The sequence below is a fragment of the Neofelis nebulosa genome, chromosome 12, assembly GCF_028018385.1.
Source record: "Neofelis nebulosa isolate mNeoNeb1 chromosome 12, mNeoNeb1.pri, whole genome shotgun sequence".
Classification (NCBI taxonomy): Eukaryota; Metazoa; Chordata; class Mammalia; order Carnivora; family Felidae; genus Neofelis; species Neofelis nebulosa.
In genome coordinates, this window is record NC_080793.1 from 35,368,153 (window position 1) to 35,393,046 (window position 24,894).

The following is a 24,894-nucleotide window of genomic DNA, read 5'->3' on the forward strand; positions in this document are numbered from 1 at the left end:
CCCCACCCCCCCACACACACTTATTCAGAAGTGAAGCTGGGGGCGCCTGGGTGGCTCAGTCAGTTAAGCGTCCAGCTCTTGATTTCAGCTCGGATCATGATCTTGTGGTCCCTGAGTTCGAACCCCACGTCAGGGCTTGTGATTCTCTCTCTCCCTCTCCCTCTCTCTCTGCCTTTGCCCCACTCGCACATACTCGCCTGCTCTCTCTCTCTCTCTCTCTCTCTCTCTCTCTCTCTCTCAAAAATAAAGGAGTGAAGCTAGATGTCTGCTCTCAAGTCCCTCGGATGTGCTAGTGTGTTAGACTAGTCCTAGTGGGGAGGCCTTCTACTCATCTTTAAAGTGAGGGGGTGAGGGCTCTTTGTGATATCAGAACACACCTGGAACATCATGTGCACATCTGGGCCTGTCCTCACAGACTACAGTGCACAACCAGATGGCTGCAGTGAGCCTTCTGGTTCTGTCATTAGGTCCAAGAGCCTGAGATCTTTGTAAGGAAACTTTGCCCTGTCAGAGCAGAGACACTGCGTTCAAGGGGTGGGGAGGAACAGGTAAGCGCAGTAACGGGCCTGTTGCTGTGCAGTCCTCACCTCCTTGGCTGGGACTGAATTCCCGTGGGTGTTACCTGACAGATCCCAGATGAGGAAGTAAGTTCCACACATCCATTACACCCCTGCCTCCTTTCTTGTTGCTTGCAGAATTTCAGAGGCAAGAAAGTGTCCGGTCCCAGCACAAAGGCATCCAGTTATATGACACCCCTTATGAACCTGAGGGCCAAAGTGTCGACTCGGACTCAGAGAGCACGGTCAGCCCCCGACTACGGGAGAGCAAGCTGCCCCAGGACGACGACAGGCCCGCCGACGAGTACGACCAGCCATGGGAGTGGAACCGGGTCACCATCCCAGCTCTGGCAGGTAAGGAGCCGGTGGCCCCGCTCAGAGGGCGCTGCTGACCCATGCTCAGTAGTCGCCTTTGGTAAAGAGGGTACATGCACTGGTCCCTTTTGCTCAGGTAAACCCACAGGGCTTCATTTGATGGTCCGGCTGGGCCCCTCAAAGATGATGAGGGTCCTAGAGAGAAGGGAGGCCAGGTCAGGCCAAAGGGAAATCCTAAGTCTGGCCTCCAGGCCCTCCGTTCCGGTCTTTCCTAGTCTTCACAGATGGCTCCGATGATTTCATTGTCTGACTGTGTTGGTAGTTCACTGAAGCCAAGATTTCAGAAGGAATTTTCTTATAAACTAAAAGAAAACCAACTGCAAAGCAGTTCCCACTGAGCCTGAGGGAGCCAGTGCTTCTGTCTATTTGTGTGGATGTGATAGGCCTGGTATACCTAGGGCCACCACGTTTCCTGTTCCAGCTTTGGCATGAAGCCATTCATAGAGCATAGGCATGGGCACATCCTGACCTCAAGCTGGCTCTCGCCCTGGCCGAGAATGTCAGGTGCCCCCCATCTGCCTCACTCTGAGACTGGTTCTCTAGAATCTGGGTATCTGTCACAGCACTTAAAACTCCTCTCCCACAGCCTTTTGGAAAGCTGCCTGCTACATGTGTCACAGGTCTTAAGTTTATGTGCTCACCCTCTGATTCTAATCCCAGCCTATTGGATCCATGCCAAGGTTATGATCTAAAATTCAGGAAAGGCATTGTTTATGATCATGAAAGGTGGGAAACAACCTGGATGTCTAGCAAACAGGGATTGATTCAGTGGAATACTGTACAGCCACTAACAAGTGATATTGACAAAGAGTTTATAACAACACAGGAAAAATGCTTATGTTTAATGTTAAGAGGTGGAAAGCCAGATGCAAAAAATTTCTTATGCATCTAAGAGTTTAGGCATGTGAAAAAAGGGACATTGAATGACTCATTTAATTCTTGCCACACTGAAGGTCAAAAGGGGGGGGGGAGGGTGGTTTTAATTTTTAATTTAAGATTCATTTTTGCCTGAAATGTCTCTTTTTCATACCCAGCTGGACACTTCCTTTCTAGTCCCCAGCAGCAAGGCCTCGGCCCTACCCCCACCCTGAACAACAATTGATGTTCTAGCTGCTCAAGCACATACTACTCACAGTTCCCTGGACGTAGTGTGCGTCGTGCAAATTCCATTCCTTCTGCCTAAGTGCCCTTCACTGCCATGGAAAAAATCCTGTGCCTCCTTCCAGGCCCAGCTCACACTTTGCCATCTCTGTGAGCCCTTCCTGGTACACAGCTGTGCATCCCAAGGGCTTTCTTACTGTGTCTCTGGGCCTGTTGAGCTTCTTGCACTCAACCCTGGCATGACGTTTCTCTCATTGTACGGTTAGCCCTGTCAGTACCAGTCTCCACCTGTCAGACTTTGAGCACCTGGCCGAGAGCCAGACATAGGAGTAGTCGTGAGGTTGAAGGTCAGGTCGCCCCATGCATTTCACAGCCTCCTGTCTTCCTTTGGCACAAGGGAATCCAAGGACTGTCTCTGTCCCCTGGCATCGCCAATAAGGGGCTGTGCTCTTCTCCTGGCCGTGAGGGGAGCTGGAATGGGGCCATTGCTACCCAAGAGCTTACTTTCTGCAAACACCAGTTTGATCAAAGGGCTCGTGTGGCAGCTCTCCCAGACACCCAGGGCCTGTGGCATGAGATAGCACTGAGACAGGTGGAGGGTCTCACACTCTCCTAGACTGACCACCTGTGGGTCCCTCGAGGGTAGGGTTACCTTTGATGCTCTAGTCTGGTCTGGCACCATGCTCCTCACAGCATGGTCCCTGGACCAGCAGCATTGCATCCCCTAGGAGCTGGTGAGAAATACAGGGTCTTGGGCCCTACCCCAGACCTACGGAGTCAGAATCTGTTTTAACAAGACCCCCGGGTGATTTGCATGCATATTAAAGTATAAAAGCACTTAACCTATAGGACCTCAAATGTTCTAAAGGCTCTCAGACCAGAACTTGCCCACTTCTGCTCAAAGGTGGTTTTAGAACTCCTGTACATTCTATACAAAGGATCACAAGGTCTCAGCTAGAACGGTCTCCTTCTTCTAAGTTTCTGGGCCGCAGGTGTCCATTCTGGACGTGGCTTTATGTCACTGAGTTCCTATCACAAGTGTCATTATAGGTCTACTTCTTAGGCTGCTGAGAGAAGACAGACTCAGAATCAGGTCCCTGTCTGTGTCTCATCAAGTCACTTATCTGTGCATGGCCTGCTCCAGAGTATAAACCAGCTGTTCTCTTTCCAAGAAGCTTTTGGCTTCATTCTGATTTCTGGGGCCTAGAAGGAAGCCGTTTCACTCAGGCTGAAGGGATGCTGTGAGCACCCGTCATTAGTCATGACCGGATGCCTCCCCATGTCTGAATAGCCCATCGGTGCAGTGTTCGTAGGTAAGGAGCACCTGGTATCCTAGCCCAGAGTGAAGGTGGAGTGAGAGGTGGATGGGCCACTTTCCAGGTAATGAGGATGAGTTGAAGTGGCTTGAGTGGATAACTCAAGTGCTGCCATGGTTCCATTTGTAAACCCAGAAGTGTGGCTGCCCAGGATTGAAGGACGGTGTCCTGTGTGAGTCAGTAACGCACGTACATGGGTATGTCCGGACGCACACACTTTAGCAAGTCATTGGTGTCACTGGGGAGCAAGGCAGTGCTTGGCTAGGCCCTGTCCTCCTTACAACACCCATTTGAAATGGTTTCTCTAGACTCTCAGGAAGCTCTCTGATGCTCACTGAGACAATGGAGTACAGGAGCTGGGAAGTGTCTGTGTATGGGATAAAGTTGGCTGGGCAAAATCGTTACCATCTCTTTCCTCCCTTTGTGTTCTCTGGTTCTGCATGTTTAGCCTGAGGGAATCTGGGCAGTGTTTTCAAATTTCCAAAGGGTATGGATTGTGAGGGAGCCCCAAAGGGCAGAGCTGGACCCACCAAGAAGGAGTCACCAGCATTTAGGGTCCAAGTGAGTGGTGAGAATCTCGTTTACACCTGGAAGTATAATGAGCTTCCCCTCACTGGGAATTTGCAACCAGCAGCTCATTTGAGGCAGGAATGATGATAGAGACTTTGCCCAGCAGTGGGGGGTTGGGCTGTCACTTTGAGGGTTGTGTCCATCCTTCAGCACCCCACCATGCTGATCAGAGACAGGGAGAAGGGAAGGCCTCCGAATTATCTCCATGATTCAATCTATGAAGCAAAAGCGCTTCCTGCCTTTCAAAGTGCTGTCCTATAAACCATTCATCAGTTGATGGGTATTGAGGAGGGCACCTTTTGGGATGAGCACTGGGTGTTGTATGGAAACCAATGTGACAGTAAATTTCATATATTAAAAAAATAAAAAAAAATAAAAAAAACAAAAAAACAAAAAAACAAAGTGCTGTCCTATACTGCATTCATGGAAAGAGGCACTCTCAAAAGAGTTCTTTGGCATTCTCCATAGAAGTAACCCTTCCCAGCCAGCAGCTCCAGACCAGCCTTTATGGAAGTCAGGCCCTTCCCAGCTCAGCCACACTCTGGCAATCTGGGGTCTGCTGCCTCTAGAAGGCTCAATTACCACTCCCCGGTTGTGGTGAAGACAGCTGTTGCAGGGTATGAAGTGGTCTTAGCTTCTTGGGTATGAAAGTCTTCCCTCCTAGAATTCTCTGGCCAGGTGAGTGAGAAATACCACAAGCTCTCCAAAAAACCTTGGGCCTTCACTGCCTGCTTTTCTTCCAGGAAGCTGACTGTGGCCTCAGCCAGAACCTCCACCTGCCCTGCACTGGAGTTCCTTCCCACACGCGTGGCCTTTGTTGATCCCAGCCCACAGAACAGATGCCTGGTCAGGTTTCTTGCACCGCCAACTGCAGGAAACAGACAGGCTGCAGCTCCACTGTGCACAGAGAGGTGGTCTGGCTTCCATCAAGCTGTCAGTCCCCTTCCCCATGGCAGAGACACCTACCCTTAGAGCTGGCTACGTTCAGTTCCCAGCCTGCTTTGACTCACCCCTTGGGAGTCTTTACAGCAACAAATTGCAAGGTAGCAGGTGGGTCTAGAAATGGCCTGTGGCACTCCCTGCCCAGTGTGGGGCAGGAAAAGCAGCCTAAGGTGATTCCACACTGTCTTGGGGCAGCGTGGATTGGTACAGAGGGTCTAACCAGCCCTGGGCCTTGTGGCAGGGATTGTGACATGGACAAATGGAACCTGCACCGGAAGTATCCACACAGGGAAAGGCAGAAGAGCTGAGAGGATAACCTAGAGAAGCAGACATGGGCTCAGGGTGGCACGGATTAGGTGTCTTCACATCTCTGAGTGGCCACTGGGAGGATGAGGATTGAACCTGTCTTAGGAGCCTCCCATTTTCTCACCCAGGAAATGTGTCTGCTGCAAAGGGTCCTAGTGAGGCTTAAAGGACACGGCATCAGGAAAGTGCTGGCATCTACTGAAGCACTTTCTGCCTGCATTATCTCCTCTAATCCTCTCAGCCACGCTCTGGGGGATTAGTTTCCTCATTTTACTGAGAAAAAAGACTGAGGCCCAAAGAGAAGGGGCCCATAGCTAGTCAGCCACAGAGCTGGGATGTGAAGTCCAATTCCAGAGCCCAAGCCCTAACCCAGCGGCTGTCTGGGCTCCCTGCTGCCGTCAAAGATTCTGCATAAGATATGGTTGGAGCCCATGGGAAATGTCACCTGCGTTTTGTTGCCCTTGTACAGATTCCTCCCTATGTCTACATCTGGGAGGATACTCTACTGGGGTGTGCAATCCCACCTGGAGTGGTTCCAGCTGAGGATTCTGCAGGAGCCCAAGTTCTGGAAGTTCATGCCTGTGGGGGGCGGGGGGGGGGTGGCTAAGCAGAGCCATCCCATGGGCTAGTCATGCTCTGCCACCACTCAGCTCCCACACCATGGCATCCCACTCCTTCTTGTCCAGCTGGAGAAACTGAGGCCTGGAGAGGAGAAGAGAACCCCCAGAGACTTCATAGCAGAGCCAGTCAGGCCATACACAGCAGATAGATCAATATTTTCCTTTTAATCCAATGAGTACGGTTAACAGCTATATCCTTAATGGTTTGTAATTGCTTCTGAGAAGCAAATGATCAGAGTGCTTGGTCAAAGAGCCAGGTGGCAGGGAGTGTGTGAAGGGTGCCCTTGAGATCTTTTAAAGGAACAAAGTCATTTCTTTTTTTCATTTTCGACTCACTGTCTGAAGATTCGTTTCTGTTGAAGCTACTTTTTGGGCGATGCCCTGGGTTCAGCCGGCAACAGGTCTGCTTCCCAGCAAAGATAGAAGACAGACAAATGAATCAGTGCTGAACATAGTTATTTGGGTATTTATCTGTCTTCGCCACTAGCTTCTCAGCGAGTTTCTCTGCCCTCAAAAGCTCAGGACAGGGGTGCCTGGGTGGCTTGGTCGGTTAAGCGTCCGACTTCGGCTCAGGTCATGATCTCACGGCCCGTGAGTTCGAGCCCCGCGTCGGGCTCTGTGCTGACTGCTCAGAGCCTGCAGCCTGTTTCAGATTCTGTGTCTCCCTCTCTCTCTGCCCCTCCCCTGTTCATGCTCTGTCTCTCTCTGTCTCAAAAATAAATAAACGTTAAAAAAAAAATTAAAAAAAAAAAAAAAAGCTCAGGACAGTGTTTTGCATGGAGTCAGTGGGGCAGTTGAAGGAGTCAGACAATCCCAAGTTCATATGCCAGCTCCACCACTCACCAGCTGTGGGACCTCAGGCTGTTCAGTCTCTGAGTCTTAGCTTTCCCATCTACAAAACGGGGATGCTCACAACCCTTTTCACACTGGATCCCTGTAATGATTAAGGGCAAAGATCTGGATGAAGACTTTGTTAGCCCTAAAGGGTCTCACTTGAAAACATGGTTGTCAGTGTTCAAGGAAGGCCTACTGTACTAAATAAAATTCAATTTAACGTTAAACTAGTACCCCATGGGGAGGTACTTCGAAGGCTCAGAGGCCCCACTTACAAAGTCCATTCCTCGTTACGCCTGGCAATGAGAAACATGGATGGTGTGGAAAGCAGTACTTCTATAGGAAACCGTAATCTATTCCTATAGTAGTTCCAATGGTGAGCCACCCAGTTTTTCTATTCTTCAGTCCTTCCCAAGATTGCACCACTGGTCCCTGGGTGTGAGAGGGTCCCCATTGCCTTTCTCCCTTCTGTCCCCCTCCCCATTCTAGCCATGACACACTTGTGAATTGGTTGGCTTGCCCCAGAGCAAGCAGGGGACTCACCCAGAGGAAGCATTAAATAGATTGCTGGGTCACACTCCTCAGAGTTCCTGATGCAATAGGTTTCAGGGACGAGGCATGAGAATTTACATTTTTAATAGCATCCCAAGTATTACTGATGCCGCTGACCTGAGGGCTTCACTTTGAGAACCTACAGTGTACCCTGTATATGTTACATGTTAGGTACCGGGATCAGGGGGAGTTAGAAAGGGGATATCACAGCTCAGCTCAGTGGTAGCAATGCCACCTCCTCCAAGAAGCCCTTCCTGGATATCTCCAGTCCCTTGCCCACCCTCATCCCAGGTTGGGCTGGGACCTCTGTGCTCCTACCACAGCCTGTACGGGGTGCATTGGTTTATTCTGGTAGAGCCAGATACACACTTGCAGGGGAAGTGCTAATGATGTGTTGGTCACCCCACCCCAACACTCAAGAGACACCCTGTTGAGTTTTGACACCTGCCCAACCTCATCAAATAAGGCTGAAAGGGCAGAGAGAGGGCAAGTAAAGTCCTGGATATGTCTATTTCCTCCACAATTCTGAGTCATCTCTGAACCAGCTCAATTGACCAATTTAAAATAAACCTACTAAGGTAAAGGGACAAATGTGGGAAGGACAGGAAATTCACATTTAGAGAACACCACTTACGAAGCCCTGCAAGGTGGGTGTGGTTTCATTGTCCTCACACAGGTGACAGGGCTCAAGCTCAGAGAGGATGAGCAGCTTGCCCACAGTCGAACAGCAAATGAACCCAGGTCAGTCTGACTGCAAAACCTTTGCTCTTTCTACCGCTGCATTGACATCTCAAGTGTGGAGAAGGCAGGTCTGAACATTCCCTTTACCTTGTGCTGGTGCGATGTGCCTTTGGTTGCTGTGGAGCAGTTGTACCCACTCCATGCTGACCTCGTGACTTGTCACTGTCAAGTGCAAGTGCTCTGAGTCTGGTAACTCTGATAATATGTGCATCAGACACTTCCTCTGGGCTTGCTGCTCCCACCAAGCCCCGTGACTCATCGTCATGCACTCAGAATAAACAGGCTCAGCCCCTGGAGAAGGTTCCTCCGGGAGTCTTAGACCTGCCACTGTCACCTGGCGCACCGAGACACATGCCACCTCCTGCTCACCATGGGCCCCAGAGGGGCTTTGTGATGCTTCCTGTCCCTTGCACAGCTCCCAGAATACCTTGGGCCTGCAGGGAAATTAACAATTTTGTTTGTATGGGGAGCTTTTTGCAATGTAATGAGTAACAGTTGTAATTAATGTTTAACACGTATGAACAGCAGGTCTGCAGAGAAAAGGGGGGTTTAAATGACTACGAAGAGAACTGGGATCACTCACTTCCTTTGGCTAATATCTTATTGAGGGACAGGTTTTTCCAGTTGGCTTTTCTACTTGACATATGAAAGAATTAATTCATTCACTAGCCCCCCCCCCCCCGAAAGAAAGAAAGAAAGAAAGAAAGAAAGAAAGAAAGAAAGAAAGAAAAGAAAAGAAAAGAAAAGAAAAGAAAAGAAAAGAAAAGAAAAGAAAAAGGAAAACACTATTGTTTAATAGCTTTGGTTTGTCTGCTAATTACATTGATAGATAGAAATGTTCCTTCGAGTGCCTTTGTCTCCTGTGTAACAAAAAGCACAAAGATTTGATAGAATCTTTGCTCTTCTGTTTGGCAGGGCAGACATCTTCATGTCAATAGAGATTTTTGTAAGCTCTGTGAGGTCAGAGACTCTGCCTGGCTTGTTCACCCCTCCAGAGTCCCCACCTAGATCCATGCCTGGCACATAGTGAACATACAGATATTTGTTAAGTTACTGAATAAATCATGGCTCAGGAAAACCAACCCCATGACTGCTTCAGCTCGCTGGAATACCTAGGTAATTGTGCAGCCTGCTCACACAGAGATGGTTTATTTTCATATCATTCTTTCATGCTATATGCCTGTCTTCTCTCCAAATGTGGCTGAGGGATCTGCACCAGGACAGGCATTTTTGCCTGGCTGTTAACTGCCGCAGTTGCTACCTCTGTTCTGAATTCCTAGGAAGAAGCCAAGAGTGTGTCCCTGGCTGTCTGAGGACTGACCCAGGAGTCCAGATACCACATTGAGGGTGGAGAGAGTGGTGTGCTAGTGGGTGGCATGCAGCCCCCTAAGAGCCATGCACCTGGCTTGTCCCCTCCTGTCACTCTTCCTGTTCCTCACTGCCATCTCCAGAGCGATGGCAGCAGAGACATATAAACAGCTTGGTGGGGGCTTTTGGGCTCCTGGATGGGGGGGACTTGTTTCCATAGATGCCCACCATGCAGGTCCTCTGAGGCTTGTGGATGGGGGGAGAGTCTCTTTGCCTGGCCCTAGGATTCTAAGTGAGCGTCTGTGAGTGTCTGTAGGTGTAAACATCAGGAAACCTGCATCAGACACAAGCAGGCGTTCTCCATCTAACAGGTGAGCCCGACTCAGAACTAGGAGTACATATGAACTCAGGTGCCAGAGCCACGGGGTCTGGATTTAAAGCCCCGTGCTGCCACTTGCTAAGAGGGTGACCTGGGGCAAATTGCCTCTGTTTCCTCATCTTAAAATGGGTGGTAATTGGTGCCGAGAGTTAGGACACAGTCAGTGCTCGGTGGATGCAGGCTTTGGTATCACTGTCATTGTTAACTATGTTTTTGAGAATGTATTACACTGTAGACAGGATTTGTGCTGACCTTGTTAGAGGCCTCTGGGATTGAGAAGACTTGGGTTGGAGTCAAGTTCAAATCTAGCTGTTGACTTGGGGCAAATCAGTCTCATTTCCAGCCCTCCAATTCTCATGTATAACATGAGTTATGACAAAAAAGATGGCTTGCTTCGGCAGCCATCAAGGCCTCTGCATTTGGATCATCCCATCATTTTCATCAGGATTTATCTTATTTCCCATAGCCTAGCAGCAGCCCTTGGGGTGGGGTCTTTGCATCAGACAGTGGTGCCTGTTTCCTATGGGGGGTACAGAGTAAGAGGACGAGGACACACCCACCCCTTGTTCCAGGCCCTCCTTCCCCAGCCCAGACTTGAGTGTACATGCATGGACAGCGTTCCTGGAACCCAAGCAGCATCCCGGTGCCTGCTTCAAAACCCGTCCAATGCCCCGCTTCTTGGGGAGTCACCACTGCCTCCCTTCACAATGGAGACCTCTGTTCTCAGACACTGCCCAAGAGATGTGGCAGCGTGGTGCCCTGGGGCTTGCATGTGTCTGCCGAGGTGAACACAGAGGCCTCTTGTCGGCAGTCCTGGAACACAAACCAAACATTTGCTGAGCTGCCTGTTGTCTCCCAGTACCTGGAGGTGCTGCTCTCACGCACAGGGCAGGTGGGGTGGGGGGAGGCGGGGAGTAAAGCCTGCTCTTGAACTGGAAGGAAAGCGGGGGGCCTCACCTCTCTGGGCTTCGATTTCTCCATCAGTAAAATGGGAATTCTAATACTGATCTTGCCGTGAGAAGCACATGAGGTAACCTAGAACATATGTTTAGAAAGTTGAAGCAGCAAAGACCATTGTCGTGGGAACAGAGTTTCAGTCAATTGCAAGTGTTTACACATTGTCGTGAAAGTCTGTGGTGTTTCCAGAGGCTCCAGGGGTCATGTGGTCCACCCCAGCCCCCCAGACCACTGCACTGTCTCCCTCCTTGCCCCATCTTGGGGGCTCACTACTGCCTGGGCAGCAGCCCCTTGTATGCTTCTCCACCCCTCCCCTCATGCTCCCTTCCCCCCTCACACACACAGATAGACTAGACTAGAGTTGAGGCCTAGCTGTTGGCAGAATGGAAGTGTCAGCGCCAAGGACTGTGTGAAAAAGGGGTGCTTTGGACACCTTCAGTCTAGTCCCTGTGGCCTTGTGTTTTCAGAGTATAGGGCAGGCCCCTCCTGTGAGCCCCATGTGATTTACAAGGTTTTCATTTCTGCTTCATCCACAGAAGGCCTAAAAAAGCCTCTTCAGTGGGCTGAGAACTCCTTGCAAGGCCTTGTTTTCGGTTGTCTAATCCTTGTTGCCTTTTCTTAACAGACTCTGTCCTGCATAGGTTACTGGGAGGGTCAGAGTCTATTACTAACTACCTCCATATGGTATATGGTATAGGTATATGGTATATACCTTTATGGTATAGGTATTGTCAACCCTGTTATACAGAAGCAATAGCTAATGTTCAGAGAGGCCTAGAAACTTGCCCAAAGTCACACAGTAATGGCAGAGGCAAGAATCAAACATGGGTCTTTCTAACTCCGTAGTCCACACCCTTTCCATGATGCCAAGCCACTATGGTTCCTCCATTCCCTGGCCATGGTGTAGCCCATAGGCAGTTCTTTAAAGTCGGCTGCATGCTGGCTGTGCAGAAGTTCAGAGGAGGCTGAGGTATGAATGAGGCGTAATCTTCATTTGGTTCTGAAAAGACACCTACCTATACTAGAGACTGGGGTGGGATTAGACAATGGCATAGACTGGGGATGTAGGGCACAGAAGAGGAGAAGGGAATTACTACCTGGAGGGTCTAGGTCAAAACCTCCCCTAGGAGGAGGTAGCACTGGAGCTGAACTTTAAAGAATAGCTAGGATTGTGCACCAAGAGATAGTGAAGAAAGGGATTCCAGAGGGCAGGCAAGGCAAGGCAAAGGCCTAGAGGTAGTTGGTGGATTTGGGAAATGGCTGGGGTTTTTTTTGTTGTTTTGTTTTTTAAGTTTATTTATTTATTTTGAGGGAGGGAGGGAGGGAGGGGGAGAGAGAGAGAGAGAGAGATAGAGAGAGAGAGAGAGAGAGAGAGAGAGAGAGAATCCCAAGCAGGCTCTGCACTATCAGCACAGAGCCCAACATGGGGCTCAGTCTCACAAACTGTGAGATCATGACCTGAGCCAAAACCAAGAGCCAGTCACTTAACTGACTGAGCCACCCAGGCACCCCTAGGGGACTGGCCATTCTTTGTGACTGGAGCCAAGGGCTGGATGTGGATCCCAGAGGGGTTTTGTAGGAAAAGGTGGGTCCAGAAGGTTGGACTAAAGTCCAAGTCACTGAGGATCTTGAGCACTAGAGTGAAAAGTTTGCCCTCCATCCAGGGGTACTGGGAGCCAGCAAGGGTTCGTGAGCCCAGCAGAGCTGTGCTTTAGAAACCTATTGGCTTTTTGGAACTTGTTTTCTCTGACCAGCCCTGAACGATAAACAAGAAAGGAGCTAGACCCTGAAGGAACACATTTATTTCATCTAAGCAAACGTTTACTAAATACCATCTCCATAACAAGCACTACTTTAGGTTTAGGAGCAAACGAGATTGGAGAGGAAGAAGAGAAAGAAAATAAATCCCAGGCACTGTCCCCACAGAACACCCAGGCTGACTGGGGAAGAGTGGGAGGGGTGTCCGTGGAGCTGTGCCAAGTGTTTCTGGGGAGGAAGGGGCTCCCAGCAGGCAGTATCCAGGGAAGCATTGTGGAGGGGTGGCCTTTTGCCAGGTCTTGGAAGCTTCTAGATGTCATAGCGATGGAGTAGGAGGGTGGTCATCCCACGCCTAGAGGTGGGAAGCACACCACAGACTGAATGAGGGAGGCACAGCCCCTGCCTGACCACAGGGAAGGAGGACCTGAGGGGACAGAGGGGGAGCTGGCAGTGGTGACCCAGAGGCCTGGGCTCCAGCCTTGCCTTCCCTACCCCCATCCCACCCTTTAGCTTTGAGACCCTTTGAGGTGAGTTCTTCCTCACCTCTGAGTCCCGATCCCTCACCCATCACACACAGGGTGGTGGGGCTATTGTGAGAGTCAGAACCAATGGGGGTGCCTGAGACACCGTCTCCGTTATTGGCAGTGACTAAACACAAGACCAGTTGGTATAAAGTCTGTAATACAAGTAGGAGGGGACCACCAGAGTTGGAGGCTAATGTAGATGGAGGAAAGGCCTCCTGGAAGGGCAGTGCTGGGGGGCACCTGAGCTGGGTCTTTAAAGGCTGAGACCTGTTGTTAGACCGGAATTTTTGGAAGGACATTTTGAGGCCTCTCACGTCTCCCACTGCCTCCCAGGGCCTGGTCCTGCCCACCTGAGCCTCCTCTCCCTCCTGCACAACTCTGACTTCCATTTGTAATTGCCTATAGGTGCAATTAATTAGGTTCTGTCGTTCTAATGACTCACAGGAGTGGCATATTTTTTCTCTAAATGCAGATATTCTTTTGAGGGTTTGTGTCTTTATCTTTTGCAGAAAATCACTAAATTAAAAGAATTGCCATTTTAAATTGCAGATTAAAGAGAAACTTAATTAGAAGGAATGAAAGCAGTTGTGTTTGGAGCTTTTGTTCTTAACATTTTTTTTTCTTTTGCTGCTGAATCACTGTACTTGCAGTTGGTGTATTTTATTTTAGGTGAAATGATTTGCCTAATTAAGCCTGTCATTCATCACCACCTGTTCCCTCTAAATATATGGCTATATTATTAAGCTTGCAGGCGAATGTATAAATTAATTCAGTGGGGAATTACAGTGTTGACTGGGATATTATTAGGTTTTATCCAGTTTATCTGGTATGAAAACCGATATTTTCTTCCAATAAAGTGAAACAACAGCTCATTAAGCTTCTTCATTCATTCATTGGGCACCGGTTATGTTGCAGGCATGTGCGAGGCATAGGGCACAAGGGTAAATGTGGTAAAGCCCCTGCCCCTGAGGGTCTCATGGGGCACCAGACCACGAAACTGGCCATTAGGATGCCATTAGGAGCAAGGTGAGTCTGGAGAGAGGGTGAGGTCAGGGAAGGCTTCCTGGAAGAGGTGGCCCCTGAAGGGCAAGTGGAGTCAGTTAGGTGGAGAGGCTGGTAGAAGGTTGTGGGGTTGTGGCCATTCAGGCAGAAGAATGGCCTTGAAGTGCTCATGGTGCAGACTAGGCTGGACAGACAGCCAGGTCAGTGGCTGTGCTGCAGAGCTGGGGTTCCTTCTGCGATCAGTGCTCCATGCTCCATGCCTGTCCTCACCTTCCGTGCCATGGGGTATGTGGTAGGATTTTATATTGACAGAAATCTCCAAATTCCAATTTTAGTCCCGAGGTGAACATGTCTTAAAGTTCCTCTGGTCTCTCCTCCTCTTTAGCCTGTGGCAAAACTATACCTAGAGCCTCATCTTCCCCCCCCCACCACCCCAACCTCTTCCCACATCATGCCACTTCCCTGCCCACCTCAGCACTCTTAGCCCCCCGGGCCAGAGGTCTGCTGAGCAGCCCCCTCTCCATTCCTAACAGTCTCAAAGTTAGCAGAGGGAGGGACTGTGGAAAAGTGCACACTGGTCCATGATCCCTGGCCCCCCTCTCCTTCTGTTCCCCAGATCTCCTGTCAGTGGAGCATCACAAAGAGTCTTGGCTGGCTCAGCCCATGAGTAGTCAAGTCCTGTTGGAGTCATCTCTTAACATCCCTCCCCTCACTGAGGTATTCACCTCCATTACTTTCCCTAACTGGTCTCCCTGCCTCCCTGTTTGCCCCCCACATACCCTCTCCATCAACAGAGTCAATCTGAGGATGGCATTCCCTGATTGACCCGTCCATAAGATCAAGACCCAGCTCTTTAGAAAAGGGCTGTGTGACCAGGTGCTCACCCCTGCCCAAGGTCACCCATCCAGAGCTCTGCAAGGCAGGCGATTCGCCTCTTCCCAAGAGGTGACCCCCCCCACCCCCACCCAAGAACATACACCATTTGACTAGTTGCCATGAGGGCTGGTGTGTTCAGCAGGAGCCCTGGTGGGAGAGCCAGGTTGCTGGGAAGCCAGGCAGGGGCCCATGGTGACATGTGCCAGGGCCCCAGCTCTGGGCTTCACCCCTTCACTACCATGGTGAAAGCCCAGGTTATCAGCCAGATGGAAGAGGGCTCTCTCAGACACCCAGCCCCAGGATGTGTACCTTAGAAGGGCCTTGTCATTGCTGTCTGTCCCTGTGGTTGGGACAGAACTGTAGCCTGAGAGGAGGGCAGAGCCCCCAGCAAGCCCTCACTCTCTCCCCTCCCCACACTTCCAGTCCTGGTCTCCCAGCCTGTCAGTGTCTCTAGATTAGAGTTTGGCCTCTGTCCTCCTTCCTCACGAATTTTAATTATGATTTTCTGAGTCCTCACCTCCTGGAGAATGCCAGCCCTGTCCCTCCGGTGCTCAGGCCAAAAGGCTGTAGCCCATCGATCCTCTTTCCCGCACGCTCCACTGGGAATGCACAGACAAGCCCTGTCGGCCGGTCCAGCAGTGGCATCCTCACTGCTCTCCTTGTGCACCTCTCTCTCTCTTTCAATTATAAACTTTTTAAAGAGCAGTTTTAGGTTCACAGCTGAATTAAGCAGAAAGTGCGGGGAGTTCTGATAAACCCCCGTCCTCCACCCTTTTTGGCACAACTGTCCTGTTCAAAAGTGCCAGGTGAGACCCTCAGAATGACTCTCCCTTTCTCTCAGAATAAAACCAAAGTCCTTCACAAGACACAATGCCTGATGATCTGGCATGGTTTCCTCCCACCAACCCTCCATTCCCGCTGGACTGTATTGTTTCTGTCGCCCGAGGCATGTTCCCACCTCTGGGCCCTTGAACTTGCTCTTCCCTCTGCCTGGAATGTCCTTCCTCTGGGTTTTCTTCATGGCAGTTAGAGCAGCTGGTAGGTATGCTGTAGCTCAGACGTATCCCCCTTACTGTGTCTATCCCTGCCCGGACTCTGAACTCCTCCGGCAGGATTTCTGTCTGATTTGCTCACTGCTCTTTCTCCAGCCCTGACCTTGCCTGGCACATGGGAGTGAGGGTTGAGGAGCGGAGCAGGTTGATGGACGGGCTGCCAGCCTCCCCTGCAGTCATGAGAGTGACCATGCACACGTGGGTCCAGCATGTCTAGAGCCTTCCATTAGCAGGAATCTCCCTTCCCATTGTTTCCCATCGTGGTTAATGCAGGGTGTGTTTTGGAGGGATGGAAATGCTTTGCAGTCCTGATGGATGATCTTGCTCAGCGGCAGAGACCTAGAACAAGTTCACCCACATTCCACTCCCCCCACAGTCAGAGCTGGGTTTTCCCAGCACCTCTCCTGAATGTGAGGTTGACGGCTCGCCACTTCTGTGCTTGCTCTTTGGAGATCGTGTGTCCGTGGGCCTGCAGCTGGACCTGGCTTTGGAAGCTTGTTCCGCAGGCCCTGGCCCATCTCACTCTGTGTGCTAGGCCCTGAAGAGGTTATTCTGTCATCTGATCTTCACAGTAATGTGGTGATGGGAAATGGGGCCTCAGAGAAGTTGAGTAACTTGGCCAAGTCACACAGCTAGCCACTGACAGTCTTGGGAGAGGAACTCGGTTCAATTTGGAAGCTTGTGTGAAGTACCTGGCATGGTGTCCACACTGAGCAGACATGATAATAATAAAAGTAAATATTTATTATAATGTTAATTGAATAGAACTACATGCCAGGCACTGTGCTAAACTCTCGGTGATGTCACCTGCCTGAATCCTCCCAACAACCCCATGAGGTAGCGACAGTTATCATCCCTTACAGAGAAGGAAACCAAAGTCCAGAGAGATAACTTGCAAGGTGGACTAACTGGTCTTCAGGAATGCTTCTGGCAACTCTGGGTTCAACTCTGTGTTTTCTTCCCTTTGTGGGATATCTCCAGGGTCCTGCCCTTGAGAAACATCCTCCCCAAGTCTGTGGGGGTGAACGATGCTCCCACAGGCCCAGAGCTGGGAGGAAACATATGGTGGGGCCTGCCCCCATGCTGTGAACTGCTTCAGCCTCACCTGGGTGCTGGGTGTGGGACAGGGCTCTCTGCATGTGGGGCGTCCATGCAGAGGGCACTGAATGAAGAGGAGCAGACATGGGGGGTGCAGCATGACCCTTGATTGGAACTCTGTGGGCTTATCCCAGAAGAAAGGGAGCAGATGTGGCTGGTGTGCCCTGCAGGGGATGGGAGTATGGGAGGAGAGGAGCCACTTGGAGGCAGAAATGGGAAACACCTGCCCCCCTCAGAACTGTCCAGGGAACTGAGCCCTCATGGGAGTGCCATGCCCCCCTTGCTGGAGATTGCAGGGGGTGTCCTTCGGGGGTAAAGCTGAGCTCAGTGGCCTCTGGAGCCCCTTGAATGCACCATCTGGTCCTTACAGCACCTGTTGTGGGAAACTTAAGTCTCTTGAGCCATGTTCGTTCATTGCCTGGAGTTCTTCCCCCTGTGAATCGTAAAGCCCCAGTAAAAGCAGTCGACTATTACCCCACTGTGCACCACCCAGTAACCTCTTGGGTAACACTCTGGTGACCACGCACTTTCTTTCTCCCCCACAGCTCAGTTTAACGGCAATGAGAAACGGCAATCATCCCCCTCACCTTCCCGGGACCGGCGGCGCCAGCTTCGAGCTCCTGGAGGGGGCTTCAAGCCCATCAAGCATGGGAGCCCTGAGTTTTGTGGGATCTTGGGAGAAAGAGTGGATCCTGCTGTCCCCCTGGAAAAGCAAATGTAAGTTCTAAGGGAGCAAGGCACAGCCTCAGCTGCAGTTCATACAGTCACTGCTAAGGCTGAGAGAAGATCAAAGCCACCATCAAGTCAGTGGCTGATGAGATTAGGGTACATGTCTCCTGATTCTTAGCCCCATACCTTTTCTCTTCATACTGTATCACCACCTTTACTTTGGATTATTATAAATTGGATTCATTTTCTAGCTACATTGATAGTTTTGCCTTACATCTGCTTGGCATTTGTTGGGCAAGGATTTACGGCTCTAGATTTGGGTTTTCTCAGCCCCTTTCCCCTGAGATTTCCCACCTCGTGACCCAGTCCCATCCCTGCTGCCGCCTTCCCTCCCTATTCTTCCCTAACACTGTCACCCCTCCCCTTGACCATGGTGGTCACCTCCCTTCTCACTGTGTGCATGCCCCTGCTCTGCTCTGAAACCTTCAGTGGCTCCCCATCACCTCCAGGATAGTCTCATCTCCCTAGCCTGCCGCTCAGTCTGTGAATTGCCCCCAGACTGCTTTTTCAGTGTCTCGCCATTCCATATACCTGGACTAAAGTGAGCTTCTCCAGGTACTTGATAAATCGGGTCCTGCATCTTGTGCTAATACCTTTAGCTGTATCATCCTCTTAACAAGCAAATGTGTGATAAATGGGGTTATCATCCCCGTCACGTAGCTGGGAAATCAGGACTCCAAGAGGTGCACAGCCTTGGGATGTCACAGCCCACAGTGCAGAGGCAGGATTGGAACTCCAGCCCTGTGCCTTGACCTCACTCTCCCCTCACTCACCTCTCCTCGTACACACTCTTATCCCTCACCCTTCGCACAAGACTGGCACAGAGGAAGCACCATAAGGACAGGAGATGTGCTGACAGCTCGCCGGTCCCTCATCAGACTGTCCCACATGTGTGTCACGTACTATATTAATCTCCAGCGGGGGATTCTGGCCTCAGCACAGCCAGCAGTGCATCCCTCACAGGAAATGCTCACTTGGCGAACAGATGCAGGGTTTTCCAAATGACATCATGTGCAATGGGCCCCTTTTTCAGCTATCATCTGATAGATATGCTATCATCTGGGGGGGGGGGGGTTGCGCAGCCTCCTCTGTGACCCCCCATGCCTGCTGTACCGAGCACATGGGGGAGCACTCCCAGTGGGCGTCTTTGCTAACTGTCTGTCACAGCCACCCAGATTGGGTGGTAGGTTTTGCTTATTTCTGATCACTGTGTACTTTTTAATTAACAAACAAAACATGATCCAGAGATAGCTGGGTGCTGTTCAGCCTGCATCCTAACCATTTCCACCCAATATCCCTCTCTAGCTCCTGCCCCTGTTGGAACATAAGCTCTGTGAGGGCAGGAACTGATCTGGGTCGCCACTGCATCCTCAGTGCCTTGGAACGATGCCTGGCACATAATAGGTGCTCAAAAAACAGTTGTCCAGGAAATGGATGAAGTCCTCAAAGAGCTGTCAGTGCTGTTTCTTTCCCTTCCATCACCTCCCATTCTCTCTCACTCAGCACAGTAGACGACTCCCTCCTTTGAAGATACACTCTGCTCCCGGTTTTTCTCCTGCCTCCCTGGCCACCTCTTCTGTCTCCCCAACTGGCTCCTCACCTCACTCAGCTTGACCTGAGGGCGGGATGGTCTTGGGCTGGGTTTCCAGCTACGTGTTCTCCCTGGGTAGTCTCAGCATCCCACACACCACCTGGAACTCCCAGCTCCTACATCCAGCTGCCATCTTGGCATCCCTACTTGGCTGATGAATGGGCTATCTCAAATTTAGTATGTTTAAAACTGGGCTCCTGATCTTCTCCGGACACTTGCTCCTCCCCCAGCTTCCCCACCTCCATAAATGGCATCACATCTACCTACTTATTCAAGCCACCAATCTGGAGTCTTCTTGGATTCCTTTTTTTTTTTGCCTTACACTAGCATCTAATACATTACTAAGTTCTGCTAGTTCTCCACGCAGAATAACAGGCTGAATCCATCTGTTCCTCTTTGTCTCAGAGCCACCTCCCGTGTGGACCACCGCAGAAGCCCCCTACCTCATCTGCCACTCTACTGCCCCTCTGGCCCCTCTTCAGGGTAACCTGGTTGGTCTTTTGTAAGACCATCCAGAGCAAGTATCATCCTCTTTTTAATACTCATTGCCCTCTGCTGTGCTTAGATGAAATCAGACTTCTTCCATTGCTCACAAGGCCTCGGGAAATTGGGCTCTGCCTCCATTTCCACTCTCATCCTGTACCACTCCCCATGCTCACAGTGCTGGGCAGGGCCATTCTTGCTGTCTTTCTGTTTTATGAACACCCCAAGCACATTCCTACTCTAGGACCTTTGCTGGTTCCTCTGCAGAGAACATGTTTTCTTTGGCTCCTTACATGATTGGCTCCTTCTCACGATACAGATTCTCAGGTCAGATTTCATCTCCTTGGGAGCCTCCCCATTCTGTTCATTCTAACTTAGGCCCTTCCCGTGCCCCAGTCAATGCCTGTCTCAAACTCAGGATTCCTACATAGCAGTTGTCACTTTCTGATATTGTGTCCTTAATCTATTTGTTGACTCTCTGTCTTCCCTGCATCAGCCCCATGAGATCAAGGATGTAGTCAGTGGTGAGTAAATATTGGATGAGCTAATGGGTAATGCATAGGCTGAATGGCAGTGGTTGAGTCTTCTTAATCCCCAGGATTCGGGCATGACAGGCCAGCCCCACAAAGTCCAACACATCCCCAGACAGCCTCCTGCCCTAGATCCTGTTTGCAGTCCAAGCAGAGCCTGCTTGGGCCCAGCAGTTGGCCCTCAGCCCCTCATGGGACCACCCAGGCCCACCCTGTTTCCTGGTGGACAACCTCATGCTGACAGGCTGGCCAGTGGCTGGCCCTGGTCCCCTGAGTGTGTCCTTTGGCCCATCTCTCCCAAACTGCCTGGGTCTCCTTTGAATCTCGACCCGAGTCCCTGCCTTTCTCTCAGTGTGCAGTAGCTGGGGCAGCAGGGAAGGAGCCAGCAGCTCATCCTGTTTACCCACCAGGGATTACCTTTAACCAAGATCCCGAGCCCCCGGAGGCCCATCTGCTACCAGCTCAGCCCCTGTGCTCAGGGAGGGGCGGAGGGTGGGCGGCACTTCCCTAGAGACTTCTTCTAGGCCTTTCCCTGAGGATGGCTCTGCTTCAGATGGCTGGAACTTGTTTTCCTACTAAAACATGTTTGTCAGCTCACTGGGGGTATGTTACACAGGTGAAATTTCCCAGAAAACGACCTTGCCAAATCTGTTAACTCTTAGTTCTAAAGTCCATTCCATCCTTGTCTGGCTGTTTCCCCAAACTACAGTCATGAATCCCTTCCAAAGTGTGGCTTCAGCCCTCATATCTCTGGAAGTGTTTTAATTACAGGAGCCTATATTCCTCTTCATTTCTCTGTACATCTAGAAAAGAAGGCAGTCTACACTTTCCCTGCCCCTTCCCCTGCAGAGATCCAGCCCCAGAGCTGACCTGCTATGGGTAGTCACCTCCTGGGCGGTCAGTGACTCACATGCCCACTGGGCAGGGACACTTGTATCTGCTCTTCCCGCCCTTGCTTTCCTGAAGCAGTTGGGTTTTGAGGTTATAATTATGTCATCACCACCACTGCAGCTAACTGTTCAGAATGCTGCTTTGTAAATGGCAGAAAGTGTGCACTGAAAGGCAGTGCCGTGCTTTTCCCTAAGCAGAATGCCTGTAGCAGAATGCTCAGAGGCACTGTTTGCAGGGCACCCCTGGGCCGGGACCAGGAGGCAGCAGCATCCCTGCTTACACCTGGGAATTTGAAATGCGGCCTACGGTGGGCAGCAGCCTGAATAATGATAGTTGGGGGAGTTACCCATGGCCATCTGCAAGTTCAGTCTCTTTCTATGGATGCTGGGAGCTGCCATTTGTTGAAACTCACCCCACCCCAGGCTCTGCATATGCCCTTCTGTGCATCATCTCATTTAATCCTCACATCCCAAGGCGGGAGTGGAGTGACCCTAACCCAATAGAGAGCCGAAGTGCAGCCAGGTTCCGCCGCTTGTCCCTGACTGCCCAGCTGGCGAGTGGCAGAGCGGTCTGTGCCTCTGTGGCCATCCAGCACCTATGGTTCTCTTCCTGGCCCAACTCGCCGCCCTCCCACCACCCCTGCCCCTTAGAGACTGTGATGTAAGCAGAAATGCATTCTGGATAGACCCACTGACTACCCCCATCTTGTGATCTTCACTCTTCCTCTGAAATTTCACCTTCAACTCTCCCAATCTTGAAAATCAGTTGTTCGTCTTTTGTCCTACAGCAGGGGGGCCTTAGTCATGTCATCTGCCATTACACCCCTACCTTCTGATTCTGCTGCTCACCACCTAGTGTCCAGAAGCAGTGATGCCGGGCTTCCCACATGCCCGACCGATGCCAGATTTGCTTGACAGGAGCACTGGTGTGGCTTTCCCACCCAACCGTCTGCTGTCCTGAGTGACAAGCACCACCCACTTGTCCCACAGATGCCACGGAGAGTCAGCACACGTCCCTCCTGTTAGCACCCTCTGATGGCCTCCGTGTCACTCAGATGGAGAAAGCCAGGGTCCTCTCATTGCACACCGGCCCCCTGAATGGCCCTGCCTGGTGGCCTCGTGGGTTGCACTGCCCACCCCTCCCCTTTGGCTCCCTGCAGCCATGCTGGCCTCCTTGCTGTTTACCAAGCACATCGGGCACTCCTGCCTCAGGCCTTTGCCACCCCTCCCTCTGCCAGAAGCACTCTTTGCCAGTTACCCTCCTTTGTGGCTTCCTCCCTCAACTCCTTCAGGTCCACATTGAAAATGTCACTCTTTCCAGAAGGTTTCCCTGGCTCCTGCTTAAAATAGCAATCCCTACCACACGCTCCAAACCACACTACCCTGCTTCATTTCCTGCATAGCACCAAATTGTAGTGCAAGCCCTGTGAGGGAGGAGGCTGCAGGCTTGTTCACTGCTCTCTCCCCAGGATCGGGCATGCGGCACACGCTCGGCAGTTCCATACTGAATGACTGAATGCACACACACACACACACACACACACACACACACCTGCCTTATAACGAGGAGGCTGGGACATGCCAGCTGCCCCCAGACGGGGCTGAGCCTCCCCAAGGAGGAGTTTGCAAGGGTGTCAGCTCTGAGGGTCCTGTCCTCTTCGGGTTCTGACCCTCTCTCTCCTCTCCAGCTGGTATCACGGAGCCATCAGCAGAGGAGATGCCGAGAACCTTCTGCGGCTCTGCAAAGAGTGTAGCTACCTTGTCCGGAACAGCCAGACCAGCAAGCACGACTATTCCCTCTCCCTGAAGTGAGTATAGCCTCGATCACCCCTCTCAGCCCTCCTCGGCAGCCTCAAGTAAAGCGCTGCCTGGCCCTTGTGTCTGTGGCAGAAAGACCCGCCAGTGTTCCCCAGGAAATGTGCCAGTGTGAGATATTTCAAGCCTTGGTTTTTCAATTTGACCCTATTCTCCTGGAAGGCAGAGGAGTTCTTAATTTCCTCCGCCCTAGAAGAGGAGGGGCATTTTCCTAGGATTCAATATTAAATACCCAAGGAAAGCTTTCATATCTGCTGTGAACCAGGAACTGAATGAAGCTCTGAGTATACCTCATCCCTCCCTCAAACCTCACAGGAGTCCTTTGATGAGAAACATATGGTCCCCATCTTGCAGATGAGGAAACTGAGGCTCAGAGAGGGACTTGAAAGGCCCAAAGGGCAGAGCCAGGACTCCAGACCAGCTGTTTGACTCTCCACAGCACTGCACTGTCGCTGTGAGAACAGCCCTTTCCCTATGTTCCAGGTTGCTGTTTGGGTGGGTCTGATTTTTATGTGTGTCACAAAGGTTGTGAGGAGTGCTGGGAAGAGCCAGGGAGAATCCTGCTGGTGTTCTCTGTGGCTGCTTTGTAAACTTTTGGGCCTTTCTGACCCATGAAGCATCACTGTTGAGATAGGCAGCCTCAAAACGAGAAAAGGGTTTTTTGTTTGAGTGCTTCATCATTCAGTGCTATTGCTAAAGGGGACCCAACAGATTATCTAAACCCCATTTTACAGATAGGAAAACTGAGGCCTAGAGAGAGGAGGGATTTCCCAAGGAAATATAGAGAGCTAGTGGCAGAATTGGGGTTTAAGAAACCCAGGCCCTTTAGCCAGCACAGACCCCCGGGAACATTGAAGCCTTCTGCCTGGCTTCCTCTCTGCACTGCTCTCCGTTCTTAGAGCCTGTGACAGAGAGAGGGCCTGCTGTGATGTGACTATCAGCTGTGTAGACATTGGCAACAGTGCAGCCAAGGAATGAGAGATTGGCCTGCACTCTGTGCTCAGACTGAGCCCACCCTGTCTGCTGGGCTCTACCCTGAGAGGGACCATGACAAGTTGCAGAGCATGGTCAGCAAGCAGAGGCATGGATATCTGCCTGGGGAAGAAAGGACGTGTGGGCACATGGTGGGAACCACAAATCTCTCAAGGATTATCAGGACAGAAGGAGCAGATGTGGTCAGGGGTCCCCAGATGGGACTTATGGGCAGGCAGATTCCAGCTCAGTGAGAGGAAAAGTTTTCTAACAGTCAGAACTGATCAAGAATTAGATCCATCCAAAACTGCCTCGATAGGTAGTGAGTGTCTCATCACTGGGGGTGTGCAAGTGGGGCTGGATGACCCTTGTCAGGGAGAACATGGAGAGGATTTCTAACAGCAAAGAAGGCACTCAGGACATACAGCACCTTCATACTTCACTGTCCGCCATCAGACCTGTTGGCATAAAGGATCTGTATCTGTTTGGTTATCTCAGCCGAGAAGATCTCAGTACTAAACTGCAGCAGGGCTGGGAGGCTGGACTAGCAATGAGCACAGTCGGAGGTCCCTCAAGGGATTGAGGAGCAGGCGGCAGGGGAGCAGATGCACATCACCAGCCATGCTGACAGGGACCAGGGGGTCCTCATCTGCCCGCTGCTGCGTGCAGCCCCGCTTCCTCCCTCACTGTCCAAGGTAACTGAGCAACCCAGGTGCTCTGAAGTGATTCTTCCAGGTCTCCAACCCCACCCCCACCCCTGCCTCAAGGTGAACTGTGCTGTTCTGGGTTTCGAGAGGTGAAGGAGGCAGGTGACAGCAGAGATGGGATTCCCACGTCACTGTCCTTCCACGATGACTGAGGCAGCCCACCCACCCCCTGGGCTTCCTCAGTGCAGCACTCAGTACACTGCCGATCTGCGTTCCTCTGTGAATCTCTTCTCTCCTGGAATCTAGGACCTGGCCAGAAGACTGTTCCCAAAACCACTGATTGAGTGCAGCAAGGAAGGGGGGGTGGAG

The 24,894-nt window shown here is 51.2% G+C and overlaps 1 protein-coding gene across 2 annotated transcripts in view; it reads left to right on the forward strand.

Moving 5' to 3' along the window:
* SHB (SH2 domain containing adaptor protein B) overlaps positions 1–24,894 on the forward strand; it is a 137,432-nt gene that overhangs the window by 88,104 nt on the left and 24,434 nt on the right. Inside the window, exons 3-5 of one of the 2 annotated variants that reach the window (XM_058694853.1) lie at positions 696–911; positions 17,414–17,585; positions 22,780–22,899. In XM_058694853.1, the coding sequence (XP_058550836.1) occupies positions 696–911; positions 17,414–17,585; positions 22,780–22,899 (508 nt within the window). The remainder of the gene's footprint in view (positions 1–695; positions 912–17,413; positions 17,586–22,779; positions 22,900–24,894) is intronic. The other variant, XM_058694855.1, reaches the window with a different exon arrangement.